This window comes from Bolinopsis microptera, chromosome 3 (assembly GCF_026151205.1).
Source record: "Bolinopsis microptera isolate Bmic1 chromosome 3, MBARI_Bmic_1.0, whole genome shotgun sequence".
NCBI lineage: Eukaryota > Metazoa > Ctenophora > Tentaculata > Lobata > Bolinopsidae > Bolinopsis > Bolinopsis microptera.
In genome coordinates, this window is record NC_087074.1 from 20,460,274 (window position 1) to 20,477,756 (window position 17,483).

Here is a 17,483-nt window from a genome sequence, read left to right on the forward strand (position 1 = left end):
TTTTCACACAGTGCGATGATAGTTTGTAGACATGTGTGATGATGTGATGTCATAAATTTTACTTTACTTTACTTTACTAAGCATGTCTAATGCCAAGAGGTATGAGTCACTCAAAAACCAGCTGATGAACGATCTTCCACCTTCGATCAGTGAGAAGATCCCACATGCATGTGAAAAAGGTGCATCAAGCTGGCTGACCGGACTTCCCTATGAGAAGTACGGCTTTGTCTTGAACAAGCGAGGGTTCAAAGACGCGATAGCATTGAGATATGCTCTACCCATTGCCAACATAGCCAAGAAATGCATTTGTGGCAAAGATAACACCTACAACCACATTCTTATTTGCAAGAAAGGGGGCTTTGTCAACAGCAGACACAACCGACTGAGAGACACTGTTGCAAGCATTCTTGAAAAAATCTGTAATGAGGTTGTTGTAGAGCCCACACTCCAGCCATGCACTGGAGAAAGCCTTCGCCCTGGTACCATTCTGGATGATGGGGCAAGGCTCGACATAGCAGCTAGAGGTTTGTGGTCACCAATGGAGATGGCATTTTTTGATATCAGGGTTTTACACCCCGGAGCCAAATCCAACGCTAATCACAACACCCCAGCAAAGATGTACAGCAAGCATGAAAGAGAGAAAGAAAGGAAATATGGAGACCGCTGTGTACAAATTGAAAAAGGAACCTGCAATGGCCTTGTATTCTCGACCACCGGAGGTATGGGCCCACAGGCTACCATGTTCCTTAAACGAGTAGCAACACTTCTGGCAGCCAAGACCAGCCAGGACAAAAGCCTCATTATGGCAAATCTAAGACGTCGTTTGAGGTTTGAGCTACTTAAGACAGTATTGATTGCAGTGAGAGGACACAGAGGACGGTATTATGAGAAAGCAATACCTGTTGACGAACTGTACCTAAATCTTGCACACACCACCAACGATGAAGACAGGGGTGATGATGTTGATGATGAAGATAATGAAGTTGATGATGAGGCTGAGAATGTAGAGGAAGATGTTTCAGAAGAGTGAGCTGAAAAGAAGACAAGTTTCTATTCTAATTTATTGATTATTATATTTATTGAAATAAACATATAATATCCATTACTCCAAGAGTGATGACAGGATATTTGAAATCATCCTAAATTACATTGGTATAAATTATTTACTTGACGGATGTTACTCGTCTAAATTTCATCGAAGTAGCGCGCGCCGCTTTCTTCTCGAAATGGCCCGATGGCAAGTGCTACAAACTGGCGCGCTCCGGGCCAGACTGCAGACCAAATTAACAATGGTCAAATTCACAATCACACAGCTACTACATACTATAGTAATCAGCGTCCAAAATACACCGAACCAGATCAATTTCATACCCAAAGGGCCTTTTCACAAGAATTTTCTTAAAATTTGGGCGATCGATTTAGTAGGAGCGCCCTTTACTAAATAAAATTGATCAAAAGACGGTTCATGGTAATAATAAATCATTGTGCATTTGGAGGTTGTAAAACCGTGAGGGAAAAGACACCAGTAGCAGGAGAAGGTTTTTGGCTTTTCACTCCGTCCCAAGAGATGCAAAACGTCGAAAAATATTCAGGGTTCACATAGCCATGTGTCTACGCTTCACATACAACATAGCCATGTGTATACGCAAGCTAAGCGAGAGGGCTCTGGTTAGAGCAAATGCCGGAGTAACAAAACTGAAAACAAGCCCAGTTTCTTTTGTTCCGTAAAATTATATGCGTGCCGGACAAGGGTTGATCCATGTTACGTATCCCAAATATCAGAGATATATATGGATACACCAGGAAGGAGCATCTCTGCGCGGCGTCAACCAATTAATGCGCGGCGTCAGTAAATTCACAAGTTGTCTTATTGTCCCATGGCGCTTTTCGGCGGCACGCGCTTCGCGCGCGAAAAGTGGCATGCAACGTATGTCAAGATAATGGCTTCCATGCTTTCCAGTCGTTTTAGGTAGTTAAAGACTTGGGGACTGGTTTCTATGACAAGTATCACCCACACTCTAACTCACTTTCGAGAAAAAATGTTTTCTTTTTGGAAATTTTGAGAAGTCTGTCGCTGTAAATGTAATACTTGTATAATTATAACCTACCAAGACGCGCACCGAGTTGGACTCGACAAATATTTTACGAGTATCACCCGTTAATGTAATACCGATACTTCAGTCATTTTAAACCATGAACGTCTTTGGATGATTTTTTTGAGCGTGCTAATGGAGCTAAATCACTCTACAGTCTATCTTCGAGATTGTTCTAAAATTAACTGTGTGTTAAATCCAGAAGGATATTACATATTTTATCTAATAGGCAACAAAACATTTTCTTTAGGGTAACTTAAATGGTTGGTATGGTAAATAAACATTAGCTGTATTACTTATACTACTAAACGCAAAACGTATAAATACTTTCAAACTTAACTTACGACTAAAATATCATTACACTTTTAAAAATTAGGCTCAGTTGAAACACAGAAAAGGTTCACATTTGAAGTAGATTAACGCTGTCAAACCTCAGTTTAACTAATAAAAGTAACGTTGCTGAACTTGAGCAAGTGCTACTCACTTAAATTCAACAGTGTAACTTAAGTATAAAGCGCACAAATAATATAAGAACACAAGCGATAAAATTAATACTAAATCTAATTTTCCGCTAAAAATGGCTTACTTCCCCGGCTCAACACAAGAGTGAATACTAACTGTAGGAACGGACACAAATGTGAACATCTTATTCATAAAATACTATTCTAGAAAACATCTGACTATATTATAATAATATCAATTATCAGTAGCATGATGCATGGGTCACATACGAGGGATCATCAGGGAATTTGATTAATAAATAGCATGTTCTAAGATTCAAATAAGATGTCAAAAGATAAAACTGATTGACCGTTTCTTACGAATAGTTCTCATGGAATACGTTCTGAGAGGAGGTTCACATCCTCTAACTGAACCTCCTATATTCTCGTCATTAATCTTCTTCCCTTCAGTATCCCGTGCACTATTCTGATATTTTACTAATTTAGTGACAGCTTTTAAAGAAGCTGCACCTCTCTTAGTACCACGCTTTTTGTTCTGCTTTAGTGAAGATGATGTAAGGGATCTAGGGAGGGGCGCCACTGATCCAGGTACAACATTCTGAACGCTGAAAAACACAACACCAAGTCTGGGGTAAGGAGATAAATCGTTTTCAGGAGCAGGGAACCGGAACAGTATAGGGTAGCTGAGTCTGGAGGAGAGAAGCATCTCCGTCTGGGACAGAACACCTGACATTGCCAGAGTAGGGTCCGGAACTGAGGTGATATCAGAGTCAGCAGGTACGTAGCTCTTTGTTAGAGAGGGAGAACAAATAGGGCGAGGACTGGATATGATATCAGAGTCAGCAGGTACGTAGCTCTTTGTTAGAGAGGGAGAACAAATAGGGCGAGGACTGGATATGATATCAGAGTCAGCAGGTACGTAGCTCTTTGTTAGGGAGGGAGAACAAATAGGGCGAGGACTGGTTATGGTTCCGTATCTTCCTGGTAACAGGCAGTTGTTTAATATGTGGGGTGACTTTACCAGACCTGCTTTAGGAACGGTTATACTGTTTTTGAGTGTGTCCAACACTGCTCGCAGGTTAGGACAGCTATTTTGTAGAACAGAAGACTGGTTTTTAGGTGTTAGTGTCGGAACATTATCCCTTGAAGAACAAAGTCCTGGGTTCCAGGTGTTGTGTTTATTAGGAAGAGGTGGAGTTACTGTGGCCACTGTTGGGGGCGGAAGTTTCGGAAGCGGCACAAAACACAGCATGTTACGGTAAAGTGTTTCCAGTGGTCTTAGATGTCGGTATATCGTGAGGGGGTGGGTCACCTGAAATATAGGTTGTTGTCAGCATCATTTGGACACAAAACTATGACAAAATTATCTGAACAACTATAAAAATATAAAAACACTATATATGAACAATTAATAAACCAAATTTGATGAACTCAAAATAGACTATATTTTATGTACACAACTATAACTGCATTATCTGAACAACTTATACAACATTAAATTAACAACTAAGACATGCGAATACAAGGTTAGACAGATGACAAAGTTATACAGATGACAAGATTAGACAGATGATAAGGTTAGACAGATGACAAGATTAGACAGATGACACGATTAGACAAATGACAAGGTTAGACAGATGACAAGATTAGACAGATGACAAGGTTAGACAGATGACAAGGTAAGACCGATGACAAGATTAGACAGATGACAAGGTTAGACAGATGACAAGGTAAGACCGATGACAAAGTTATACAGATGACAAGATTAGACAGATGACAAGATTAGACAGATGACAAGATTAGACAGATGACAAGGTTAGACAGATGACAAGGTTAGACAAATGACAAGATTGGACAAATGAAAAGGTTAGACAAATGACAAGGTCAGACAGATGACAAGGTTAGACAGATGACAAGGTTAGACAAATGACAAGATTGGACAAATGACAAGATTAGACAAATGACAAGATTGGACAAATGACAAGATTAGACAAATGACAAGATTAGACAGATGACAAGATTAGACAGATGACAAGGTTAGACAAATGACAAGATTAGACAGATGACAAGATTAGACAAATGACAAGATTAGACAGATGACAAGATTAGACAGATGACAAGATTAGACAGATGACAAGGTTAGACAAATGACAAGATTAGGCAGATGACAAGGTTAGACAGATGACAAGATTAGACACATGACAAGATTAGACAGATGACAAGGTTAGACAGATGACAAGATTAGACAGATGACAAGGTTAGACAGATGACAAGATTAGACAGATGACAAGATTAGACAAATGACAAGATTAGACAAATGACAAGATTAGACAAATGACAAGATTAGACAGATGACAAGGTTAGACAAATGACAAGATTAGACAAATGACAAGATTAGACAGATGACAAGGTTAGACAGATGACAAGATTAGACAGATGACAAGGTTAGACAGATGACAAGATTAGACAGATGACAAGGTTAGACAGATGACAACTGTACCTCATACCGATGGAAGTCTGGTAAGGGTTACAACAGGTTGTATTTTCTGTAAGGTTAAGGGGGGAGGGGCCCCAGCACCATACGCTAGATTTGAAGAGCTGGAACTTTCCTCACACCCCTCTTTACCGAGGGTATCAGTAGTTGTAGATGCTTGCGGAGTGATAGAATCTGACCTGTCCGATTGTTCTGGAGTATTCTGAGGTTCTGAACTAGAATTTGATGGTTTTAGCTCGGAGGCTGAGTTCACATTGTTACTGAGGAGAGGGACTCTATTTCCAAACTTATTGGAGTCCTTTAGCTCAAGTCTAGGCAGTCTGACTGACTTTAACGCACTGATGGAAGGCCCGGCAAGTAAGGGTAGTTTACTGGGACTTATCAAAGATTTGGTTTCTAGAACAGTCTTTGCCTGTTTTAGTATCTCTCTCTTTATCACTACTTTGGGTTGGAACTTACTGAACTGAAAAAGATTTGAATGAGTATTGTTAGTAAGTTTTGTGGTAGTAACCTATTAACCTAATAGTAACCTAGTAGCTAGATAATAACCTGGTAGCCAGCTAGAAACCTGGTAACCAGATAGTATCCTAGTAACCAGATAGTAACCTAACAACTACAGATATTACTCACGATGTTACTGGTAGGCGTGGGGGTTGTTTCAGGTTGTTTTTCTGTTCGTGTAGCAGGAGTCGCCGCTAATTTAGAAAACTGAAAATATTGTAGAGCCAACTTTTCTTGTGAGAACTGTTTGTTGTCAAACAATTATAATTTATACAATTATCCTACAATAAGAGGAGTGTGGGTTTTACAGAGTTAATTTTCAATGTTAACCGGAACTAATGTCGAGATTAGTTCTTACGTGACTCTTATAATTTTAATAATTTACTAATACTACACAGTATATTGTAACATCTCGGTGACGCGGGGTAAACAAAGAAACTAACAATGTTGCCGACAGGATTAGTAGCAAAGTTGGTGTAGGGGACAGATAGAGTTACGGGGACTGCAACATTTCGGTGGGGAACTTCTAGAGTCAGAGGAATACCGTACTTCTGTTGCTGGGGTGGAATCACGTGACTTTAGTAACCAGCTAGTAACCTAGTAACCAGCTAGTAACCTAGTAACCAGCTAGTAATCACGTGACTTAACAAAACTACAATAGCTTTGTCTTTTATCATTAAAATAAAATTATAACGTTAACGTAAGGTCCGTGTAAGCGAAAGTGAAAGCGAAAGTGAAAGCGAAAGTGAAATTACCCGTTGCTGGAGACAAGGTTTGCACCTCCATCTCCACATGATGGTTAGCTCCTGGTCGGTGGGAGACAGTGTACTGACCGGTTCTGTCTGACATGCCCAGTGGAGGGTAATGTTACAGTTCCAACATGTCATCATAGGGTCTGAAAAGAGAGTAATTCTGATACATTGCTTTCTTTACCCGATCATAGTATTTAAGCAAAACATAATATCCGTAAATTCTCGATTCTTTTGGCTCTTGGTGAAGACTGAAGCGTGTTTGCTCCAGATTTTCCACAAAAATATATTATTGGTAAGGTTCATTATCTGTTTCGAGCACCATGATCAGACCTTTTTGTGGTTACAAGTAATTGGGTGTAACTAAGTGACTGACTGGAAGCTGGGATGAAGCCAGGTACCTTGGCTGGAACAGAGTAGAATAGATAGAGATAGTTCACATATTAGCTAAGCCCATTCATTTTAGAACTGCTCACCCTCGCTTAACCACAATGTATAGAAATCACAATTTTCCTAACCCTCTCCTCTCAGGCTCTCCCCCTTCGTGGGGTTGCCTAATTTCATAGGGGAATGATCCTATAAAGACAGTATAAATTTGACTAAAGGTTCAATATTCATATATTGTAGAGTCTCCTGCTTTGTTGTGGTAAGCAAACCCGTTGCTAACTCCCCATAAACTGAGTATTAAAACTAAGGCCATTATGTCATTAGAAAAGACCGATTACCCTAGGTAAGAAGGTAAGAGCGTCGATGCGACCTTGAGCGTGAGAGAGCTGGATCATTGGTTGTATTTCTAGAACACTCTTAACGATTAAGTTGAGCAAGGCACTGTGATGCAAAGCATGTTTTTTTTGATATTCCCTCAATTTATTTCGCTCGTATCTAAATCTTACCCTTGCCCGTACGTTACCCTTGTTTATTTTAACCGACCCTGACATATGGGGGTGATTTGAGGTATCCCGCATAGCAAATGAAGCGGTATGTAGTACAATACAAAACAAGTCACAGTAGATGTTGGAAGGTGTATTTACAGTTGCTTCCTAGCTGTTCCTTAGTTTCCCTGGTCTTTTCTTGCCTTCTTCGAGCTGTAAATGAGCCATGAGGCCAAGTAGACGTTTTCGTGATAAACTGTAAAACCTCTCTGTACCGGGTTTCTCGCGGTATAAAACGTTTCATATACCGCATTAAGGGCCATATAATATACACGTATTGTGTCGTATTGTGATTGAATACAGCTCGATATGTACTTACATCACCCACCAAATGCGATATGAACAACTCGGTTTGATTGTTGAGGAAAAGAGGTCTGGTAAGGTAGGCCGGTTTAGATTAGAACAATTGACGGTACATATTATACAGAAAGGTTTTATTTATTACAAATGTGATTATCTTAATCCCACTGATTCATCATTGAAATCAATAAAACGATAGTACAGCAGGCTATTGGTTCGATCTTGACTGTGCCATTGGTGCAGTTTCTGTGAAAATCGATAAGGCTGTATTGTAATTAGTTATGAAACTCTAATATCGTATGGTTTACGTTTTTCAGTTTCAGACCTTTCCACTTAGTAATTCCTGATTACTAAAATCAGCCGAGATTTACTGAACTCCGACTACAAATATTGGTTATTTAAGTATTCTTGAAACGAAAAAATTCAAGAAGTTTTTTGAAAAGCATTTTTCTCCGCGTTTCATGCAATTTGATCACTTTTGGCGAAAAAAAATTTAGAATTTTCGAAAAAAAATATAAGTGACAAATTTTCAAAGATTTTCGAAAAACTGCTTTTCTCCGTGTTTTAAGCTATTCCGATAATTTTGAGCCAAAAAAACTGAAGATATTCGACAAACAAGAAAGGTGGTAAAAAGTGGTAAAAGTGGCAAAAAGTGGCCTTAAGACACGTGGAAAAGTTTGGAAAAGTTGGTCAGCCATAAAGGGCACCTAATGGGACTCAAAAACGTCAAAAATCCTTAGAAAGCTTCTGCCTTCTTGTGTCGGCAGATCGATTTTTTCAGACGGATCTGTCTGTACTAATAAGTAGGATCTCAGACCTTAGTTTAAGAACAAACATCTCCCACAAGCGTCTGCTTGTCCGCGGCCGGACAATGGACCCCTGAATGACCATTTAGCCATCTGGGACAATGCTTACATTACCCATTAGAACAAGATGGTGCTGCCAGATAGGAGCATAAAAGAGTAGCACCTCTGTTTTGTAGAGGGCGTGTCTGTCCGGAGACACAGAATACTTTTACTACTAAATAATATTACTCTTTAACAGTTCGCTCTTTCACCACCCCATTCTTGTAAGGAAGTTATTGTATATATTTACAAAGTTGCTTCATATGTGTATATTAAGAGGGATTAAGAGGGATGGCAGGGTCTCATTAGGAGGGCTTATGAGTGTAGTTATCGTTAGAAAAACTATAATAATACCCCTAGCTACCTTTAAATGTATCACACAATACGATTAGCTCCTTACCGTTAGAAAAAACTATAATAATACCCCTGGCTATCTTTAAATGTACCACAGAATACGATTAGCTCCTTCCCTTCGTATAATAATACCCCTAGCTACCTTTAAATGTATCACACAATACGATTAGCTCCTTCCCTTCGTATAATAATACCCCTAGCTACCTTTAAATGTATCACACAATACGATTAGCTCCTTACCGTTAGAAAAAACTATAATAATACCCCTGGCTATCTTTAAATGTACCACAGAATACGATTAGCTCCTTCCCTTCGTATAATAATACCCCTAGCTACCTTTAAATGTATCACACAATACGATTAGCTCCTTCCCTTCGTATAATAATACCCCTAGCTACCTTTAAATGTATCACACAATACGATTAGCTCCTTCCCTTCGTATAATAATACCCCTAGCTACCTTTAAATGTATCACACAATACGATTAGCTCCTTACCGTTAGAAAAAACTATAATAATACCCCTGGCTATCTTTAAATGTACCACAGAATACGATTAGCTCCTTCCCTTCGTATAATAATACCCCTAGCTACCTTTAAATGTATCACACAATACGATTAGCTCCTTCCCTTCGTATAATAATACCCCTAGCTACCTTTAAATGTATCACACAATACGATTAGCTCCTTCCCTTCGTATAATAATACCCCTAGCTACCTTTAAATGTATCACACAATACGATTAGCTCCTTCGTATGGGACCGCACGTGCATGCTGGGTAATGAGTTTGCTTATGACTATGTAACGTTGGGGGTTGGGATAGACACACCAGTTATCAGCATAGTAGCTTACTCTTATTGGTTACCTACTACTGATTCTAAACGATAATGACTACAGTAATTGCAAATCTAACGGGTTTCATCAAACATAGGAATATGTTTGAGATGCAGATGTTTCAATAAGTTCGGGTCACGAACCAAACTGTAAGTATAGTGTTACCGTGCCCTCAGTTATCTCTTTATCTCTAACCAGTTAGGACGTCGTCCAGCTGTTACACCTACAAAATTGCTTGCATACTCATTTGGGAAGGTGGCCAACTGCCAAGTCCTTGTAATGAAATCACTAGTCCCAGTGCAAGCGGCAGATCTCCAGATTCGACACGATCTATCTACCACGTGTTTTATGGCTATCTTGTCGGGTTACCGGATGGAGATTCAGTTTGGTAGGTTCCTACTTCTGCTTAAATTTCGAACAAAGACTTAAAGAAGGCATTTGCTTGTACGGCGTCGAATGCCCCCTCAATGTCCCGCCTATCCATTTCATCGATCGGGCAGCATTTACAAACAAAATGACTGCGGTTATTTCCAGGGCTTTTAGGTCACAATATGGATTGATAGCTGTGTATTATTTTCACACAATTATCTCCTTATCATCACGCGTGTCCTCTTCATACAGCAAAATTAGGGTAAAATGCAAGGTTTAGTGCTTTGAAATATCATTAAATAAATACACAGAAAATAATTTCAGGCCTGACCGTTTTTGGGCATTTTTTACAGTTTAAAACCCCCTCCCAACTTTTAAAGATAAATAAAACTTACTGAGTTTCCAGTCTGATTGAGAGAGACTACACCGTACACAAGAAGTGCTCCTCTCCTCCACATGGAATATCTGCTGCTGCAAAGTGTATTATAACTAATCTCCTTATATATGGGCATTTTAAAATGAACACCGTTCATTGAACACAACATATGGCTGCGTGGGGGATGTTATGCACTTTTGCTTTCCAGAAATCAGCCACTGATATGATAACAGTAAAATAATGAACTTGTAAACAGTGCAAATAAACAGTGCAAATAAACAGTGCAAATAAACAGTGCAAATAAACAGTGCTATTACTATTAGTATTGAACAGCATGATATTGTTACACCCCATTAAGAACAGCTTCAGCAAAGTAAAGGATTAAAATCACACCGCCCAAAATCAGACACACGTCACAGACCACGTTTAACACGTGTAACACTTTACAGACCACGTTTAACACGTGTAACACTTTACAGAACACGTGACACACGTGACACAACACGTGACACACGTGACACAACACAACAAAAGTGCAGTTTAAGCTGATTACTAGAGTGCTAACTTACATGATCATTGCCTGTCAAAAACTTTGGTGCACCCTAATAGTGAGTGATCAGAAGGGAATCAACAAAACTAATTAAAAACTAATTAAAAACTAATTAAAAACTAATTAAAAACTAATTAAAAACGGTAAATAACGTTAAATAAAGTAGAGTATTTGTAGTAGTGTTGGTGATGCTTGAGTGAGTCACAAGATAACAATTTCAGACACGTGGTGATTAATTAATTTAAGGCACTTGATAAGCTAGTCAATGGCTTTCGAGGAAAACGCTGGATAAAATTATTATATATATTATATTATTAAGAAACTGTTTACACCATTAAAATATTCAAAACCCCTAAAAGAAATCAAGTCATCCTAAAATGGTGATCAGTACAGATCAAGACAGCTAGAGTTAAAATTTGTTTCTCCAAGCAACTCTATCATCGGCTAATATCTTAAGCTTATTAAGATCATTCAAAGAGTTAAGTTTTAAACCTCTACGGGTCAAATCATTCACAATTATCTTGAACAAATTCTTACGATGCGCACCGACGCGCCCTTTACAGTTTGTTGTGACAGCAAACTTTAACGCTAATGCAGCGGGGGAGTCATCAGCACTACGCAAGATATGACCTAGGAGCTTCCACCTAGCTTTAGGGACACGATCTGATAGCTTTACTGAGTTACATCTTAGGTATAAGTTTGCATTGGATATTGTTCCATGAGGCCAATAAATGTTCAGTAATGATCTAAGGTGTTTTCTATGGCAAATGTCTAGTTTTTCTAGTGACTTTGCAGTAGGACACCAACTACTGCAATTGTACATGATGATTGATACAATTTGGGCTTCGTATACTGCTATCTTTCTGGTAACGGAGATATTCTGCTGAGACCAGATCTTGGTGAACTTATAGAAGGCATTGTTCCCAGCAATGCATCGAGCAGCTATATCACTTTCACTACACAACAATGACCCAAGAATCTTACTCTTCCGCCAATCTTCATTTCCACGTAACATGGTATCATCACGACCAGGGATTGTTTCTCCAACAGGAGCGAGGAAAACATGGGTAAATTCTGTTTTCTCTGTGTTAATGAACAGGTTAAACTCCTTGAAGACTTCCTTAGCTATTGGTAGGATAGCTTCTAAGGATTATTTTTCCACGTTCATGAAGTTACAATCATCTGAATACGCTGACTCCAGTGGCATACCTTCTTTTGAAATAGGGGGATTGGGTATGTGTGGGGGAGACTCTGCTAGTCGATGGCGTAGTTCTATAAGAGCTCCTGCTAGGACAAGAGTGAAAAGCTTGCCGGAGAGACTGTCACCTTGAAAGGACCCAAGAAGACTCTCGAATACAGCAGATAGTTCTCCTTCCACTCTGACCTTGAGCATGGTGTTGGTTAAGAGGAGTCTTACTAGCCTGAGGTCGTCGTCTGTGCATCCAGCTTTGACAAGAAGGTCAAGTATAGTCTGGCGTTTGATTGTGTCAAATGCTCGAGACATATCTATGCCCATCTTGTGATACTGGAAGTGTTTACGCGTGACAACCGATATCAACATCCGCTCAGCCCACACTAGATCACCACAACTTCTACCATGTTTGTACCCCGCCTGCGTGCTACCAGTGAAAGCATCAACTTTGTCTTCAATTCTCTTCAGTACAATCATGGATAATATCTTACGAGCACCATTTGATAGACATAGAGGTCGTAGACTAGTGACAGGACCAGCTGGTTTGCGAGGTTTCGGTAAGGGGGTGATGATGGCTTCACCTATAACATCAGGAAATGAATTGGTCTCCAATGCGCTATTGATGATCTCGGCATATTTTGACCAGAATTTTGTACCAGCATTTTTCAACCACTCGTTGTAGACTGAACTCACTTGGTCCTCGCCTGGACAGTCTCCAAATTACTGATCCAGCGCTTATAGAACTTAAATTTATTTTAAATACTGTGATTACGCAGCTTATCGAGGTTATGACCGACCTTGTTATTTCGTCTATCACTCAGCAGGAAAGTTTTATCCGTACTGCCAAAACTGAGCAGTATAGTCGACGAAATACGTGTGTTGTTGTTGGATTAAAGGTTGATGCATCTGAATCAAATAATACACACAGTAAGCTTGCTGATAATGTTTGTAAAACTCTTTCTACGGTGTCAGGTACCCCGGTTAAGCCGACAGATTTATCTGCCGTACATCGTAATGGCAGTGGTAAAACACAGTCGCAAGAGGGTCGTTCTACCCGATCTAATAATAAAACCCCTCCGTCGGTCACCGTTTGTTTCTATAACAGTAATTTGAAGGATAAAATTATGCAAAACTTCTCAAACTTTGACTCATCGGCTGATAAGCCACGTGATGTCAGACTTTATCAATCGTTAACTAAGTTCTATTCTGATCTCAAGACCCAAATATCTGGTCAAGTTGAGTCTAGTCTAGGTAAGAACAAGGTTCGTTGGATCCACTGGAGATCGCAGTCTGCTGGTTTAGTCGTAAAACTGAAAGATAGCAATCAAACCGTCATCAAGAGTATCTTCTGCTTTGATGATTTCAAGAAGCAATTTCAATCTCTAAACCTAAACTAGTCAGATTTCGATATTTTCTTAATTCTCCATGGTTCTATCAGCTAACCATTTGATTCACTAATACAGTTTTGATCTCTATAGTTTACCGCTTGGAACTGTCTAATACGGTTTAAACTACGATTTTTAGATTATTACGGTGCTAACTATACCACACATTATTGACCGCTTGATTACGTCACTAGCTTTTATTGCGTCACCCGTTGTCTTGTTTTCCCGCGCTGGTCGTATTATTGTGAGTTTTTATCTACATTTTATCATCATTTAATCATTTAGTTTTTCACCCTCTGTCTATTGTTGAACAACCTTATCTACTATACTGCCCGTTTAATCACCATTTTCACCATCTTTTCCCATTAAGTTGATATCTAATCTGACATTTTATCTTTTCATCGCTGAAAAACTTAAATATGAAAATCTTATTTCTGATCGACAAGGTTCGAGCTATTTTAGCAAATTGTGGGGTTTTAAGGTTAAACCTTATAATTTCGCTTCGCCTTCAATAATTTATAAAAAGAAAAGAAAAGAAAAAGACAACAAAAAAAAAGAAAAAAATACATTGGTAAAAAAGTCGTAAAAAAAAGAAAAAGAAAAGTTGAATTAAATAGACAGTTTATGCAAAACATGTTTTAAAATAAAGTTTCCATTACTCAAGTGTACGTTAACAAGGTTAGGGACTTGCTTTCGATACTATGTCACATTCAATATCCCTTAAAACCAACGAGGTAAAACGTGAAAATTGTTACGTTTGTTCAAAGCACGTTTATCTACATGATTCGGTAGTTGTCTGCTCACTTGACGGCAGAATTTATCATAGCAGATGTTTTAAGATTGACAATTACTCCGCATCGGAGATTCGTAGATATGACGATTGGTATTGTCCTCTCTGTTGCAGAGAGATGTTTCCATTTTTTGATGATACCACTGATTCAAATGTTGATAATTCGCTCAATTGGTCAGATCATATAAACTATATCGGGAAGAAGGTTTCCAAAGTTAATGGTGTGCTTTATCAACTTCGTAAAACCGCCCCTAAAATGTTAAGAATTGCTATTTTTAATGCACTCGTACAGTCGCATCTCTCCTATGGGATCACGGTTTGGGGAAGCAGCACAGCAACTAATAAGTTGAATAAACTTTTTATCAATCAAAAAAAGGCATTAAGAAATGTGTTCGGGATTCGCAGAGTTAACAAACATCAGCAAGGAAATACGAAGCGTGTTTTCAGTGAAAACAAAGTGCTTACCGTGTATGGACTTTATCATAAATTTATTCTCACTGAGGGATTTCAGGTAGTGCATGCTGGTGGTTACCCAACGTTACTAAGAAAACACTTTCAAACTTCAGCTGTTAACGATAAACGGCTTATTTGTCCCAGAGTGTATTATAAAGATAATATGCACAACATGTTATACGCTGTTCCCAGAATCTGGAATGCTGTTAACAACTCAAGTTATCTCACTAGAAATATTACCACAATTTCATCCTTCAAGAACAATATTAAGCAGTTCATTCTCATGTACCAATCTAATGGTTCAAATAACACATGGGAACCATCCAATCTTGATGCGCAAACATTTTTTGTCACTGCATCTAAGAACCCCGAGTCATACTCAGTTACACGTTAACACCATGCATGTTGTTACCATATTGCATGTTTTTGATATTTTGGTATGTGACTGCATGTACATTGTATGTTCAAATTGGACATTTTTTAGATTCTTATTCAAGCTGGGTAATTCCGACTGCATGTGCATGTTCATGTTCAATTTGTGACAATTCTTATTCAGTGTGTGTGATCATTTGAGCTGCGTTTTTAGCTGTTTTACCTTGCTTAATGTTCTATTTTGAATCTTAAATTACCCCCTGAGGGGCATAGCTCCAACACTTCCCCCTCATTAAACGCCCCGTTTCTTTACTATGTGGGGGTTTGATAACCCCCCCCCATTTTCCGTAACCTTATTTCAGCAGCTTTTCTCACTTGGTGTCGCACAGTACATGTATTGTGCGACACCGGGTGAGAAGAGTCAAACGGGGTTCGAGATGCTCGGGTTTAAGATCACCAGATTACCTGATCTTACTGGAAGTCACAACTTTGACACTACACCTAAAGCATGGACGCATACGGGAAAACTCTCTGCATCCTGATGCTGACTATTCCCTCATCTTTCTCACTGATAGCAAATTTATCCCTACTCTGCTATTACTACTAAGTTACTGCCTACTACTTTAGTTACCCTGTCTTGACTACCTTTTGATTGGGTAGCTAGTTGAACTTTATTATTTTATTATGGACACATTGGATCTCTGTTAATAACAATTTTTGACATCTGTTGTAATACAGTAATGTATGTGATTTTCGCGTTTTTCCTCATTTATTCTGATCATGGATATTGATTGATACTAAGATTTTCACATTTATGAGAGTTTTTGAATTTTGGTCGCGTAATTTTGATTTTATTTGATTTTTGAACAAAATCTTTATTTAATTAGATTTCACTTTTTTTTTGACCAGTGGCTTACAAGCTTCTGGGTCCTGTTTTGAATTATTTTGAGTGGATTGTTAGGGCCCTGGCATTTGCCGACAAAGCGGTTTTTATTTTTATGTTTTATAATCCTGTTGATTTGTATATACCGTTTTGAAAATTTTTCAAATCTAAATCATCTTTATCTGGGCCAGTGGCTTTGTTGTTCTTGAGAGATTGGGCGGCTTTCTTTACTTCATCACATGTGATGGGTATGTCTAGGCAGCGTCCATCCCCTATAAATGCTTGAAGTGGTTCATCCTCACACGTGAACTGCTTTTCGTAGTAGTCTCTGATCACTTGAGCTTTACCAGCATCTGTGGCAACAAAGTTACCTTCTTCATTGTGGACACTGATAGTAGATTTGGGCTTAGTGTCAGCTAGAGTACGCACAGCTTCAAACATCTGCCTTGTGTCATCTGTTGACATGATGGTTCGAGCGATGTCATCGGCACGTGTGTCAGCAAGGTTCTTGAGATGCTTACGGATGTCTTTCTGTAACCTGTTGATCCTTGTACGGACTTGAGTTCTGTCAGCAACTTGGTTGTTACAGTTAAGTGCAGCTTGCAGGGTTTGTCTCTCTTTTACAAGGGCTTCAACAGTTGAGTCACTACTGAAGTTACGGTTATATACAATATAGAACAATATAAGTGTTTTAATATTGAATGGGCGTGGTCTAAAATATTCGAATTTTCAAATTTTGGTGACGGAATCCTCGAACCAGTAGGTACAGTTAACCATCTGCAAAGCAACAACCCTCAAATATAAAACACGGCGGAGGTATAAGACCCAACGTTTGCACACTGACTTTTGGCCCACCCTGTATTATATATATACTAGAAAGCCCGTGGTAACAGGGACGAAGCTAGTAGTATTCTTTGAAAGAAAGTTTTAATCGCATCAAAAAATATCCATCCCAACCGAAGATACAGCCGATTTAAATATAAAACACTTTAAACACAACGTAATTACCACAAAACCGATCAAAATGACGTTAAAACAATCTTTGCACGTGCATGTGTGCATTAAAACACCGTTGCTATGGAACGTTTTGGTTGTTACCTAAATTCCTATTTTTCATCTAATTTGCACGTGGGCGGTCGTACAGTGTACAGACAACAGAAATTAATTCTTTGAATTATAGTAGAGATACAGGGTGGGCCAAAAGTCAGTACCCATACGTTGGCCTTTATAGCTCAGTCACTGAGTGCCCAATTTAAATACTTCTTTCTGGTATGACTTAGTACCACCACTGGTTCGAGGAATTTGTCAACTCGAAAAATATTCGCGTTCATTTTTTTCAAATGGAGGTTCATTTTCACATTTATTTGATAGTTTGGATAGTCAGATCAAGCTAAATGATATTGAATTGTGTTTGGATTCTCGAATTACCTTTGTCCTGAAAGAATTAGAACTGTAGCTTCTCAGATGACAAAGATATAAAGCATAACGAGTTTATTCATTACGTGTGATCAGGTGATTGGTTTACCTAATCACGTGATAATGTGACCCCGTT

The 17,483-nt window shown here is 38.8% G+C and overlaps 2 protein-coding genes across 5 annotated transcripts in view; one reads left to right on the plus strand and one right to left on the minus strand.

The window, feature by feature from the left end:
- LOC134813368 (uncharacterized) overlaps positions 1-17,483 on the plus strand; it is a 359,978-nt gene that overhangs the window by 139,272 nt on the left and 203,223 nt on the right. The window lies entirely within an intron of this gene.
- LOC134812130 (histone-lysine N-methyltransferase 2A-like) overlaps positions 2,794-17,483 on the minus strand; it is a 36,275-nt gene continuing 21,585 nt past the window's right edge. Inside the window, exons 8-14 of one of the 4 annotated variants that reach the window (XM_063819344.1) lie at positions 10,876-10,908; positions 10,326-10,401; positions 6,305-6,444; positions 5,993-6,106; positions 5,679-5,756; positions 5,062-5,511; positions 2,794-3,866 (exon numbers count right to left, since the gene is read on the minus strand). In XM_063819344.1, coding sequence (XP_063675414.1) covers positions 2,883-3,866; positions 5,062-5,511; positions 5,679-5,756; positions 5,993-6,106; positions 6,305-6,444; positions 10,326-10,401; positions 10,876-10,908 — 1,875 coding nt within the window. In that variant the 3' untranslated portion in view covers positions 2,794-2,882. Of the gene's footprint in view, positions 3,867-5,054; positions 5,512-5,678; positions 5,757-5,992; positions 6,107-6,304; positions 6,445-10,325; positions 10,402-10,875; positions 10,909-17,483 lie in introns of all 4 variants that reach the window. The other 3 variants (XM_063819346.1, XM_063819345.1, XM_063819347.1) reach the window with 3 other exon arrangements.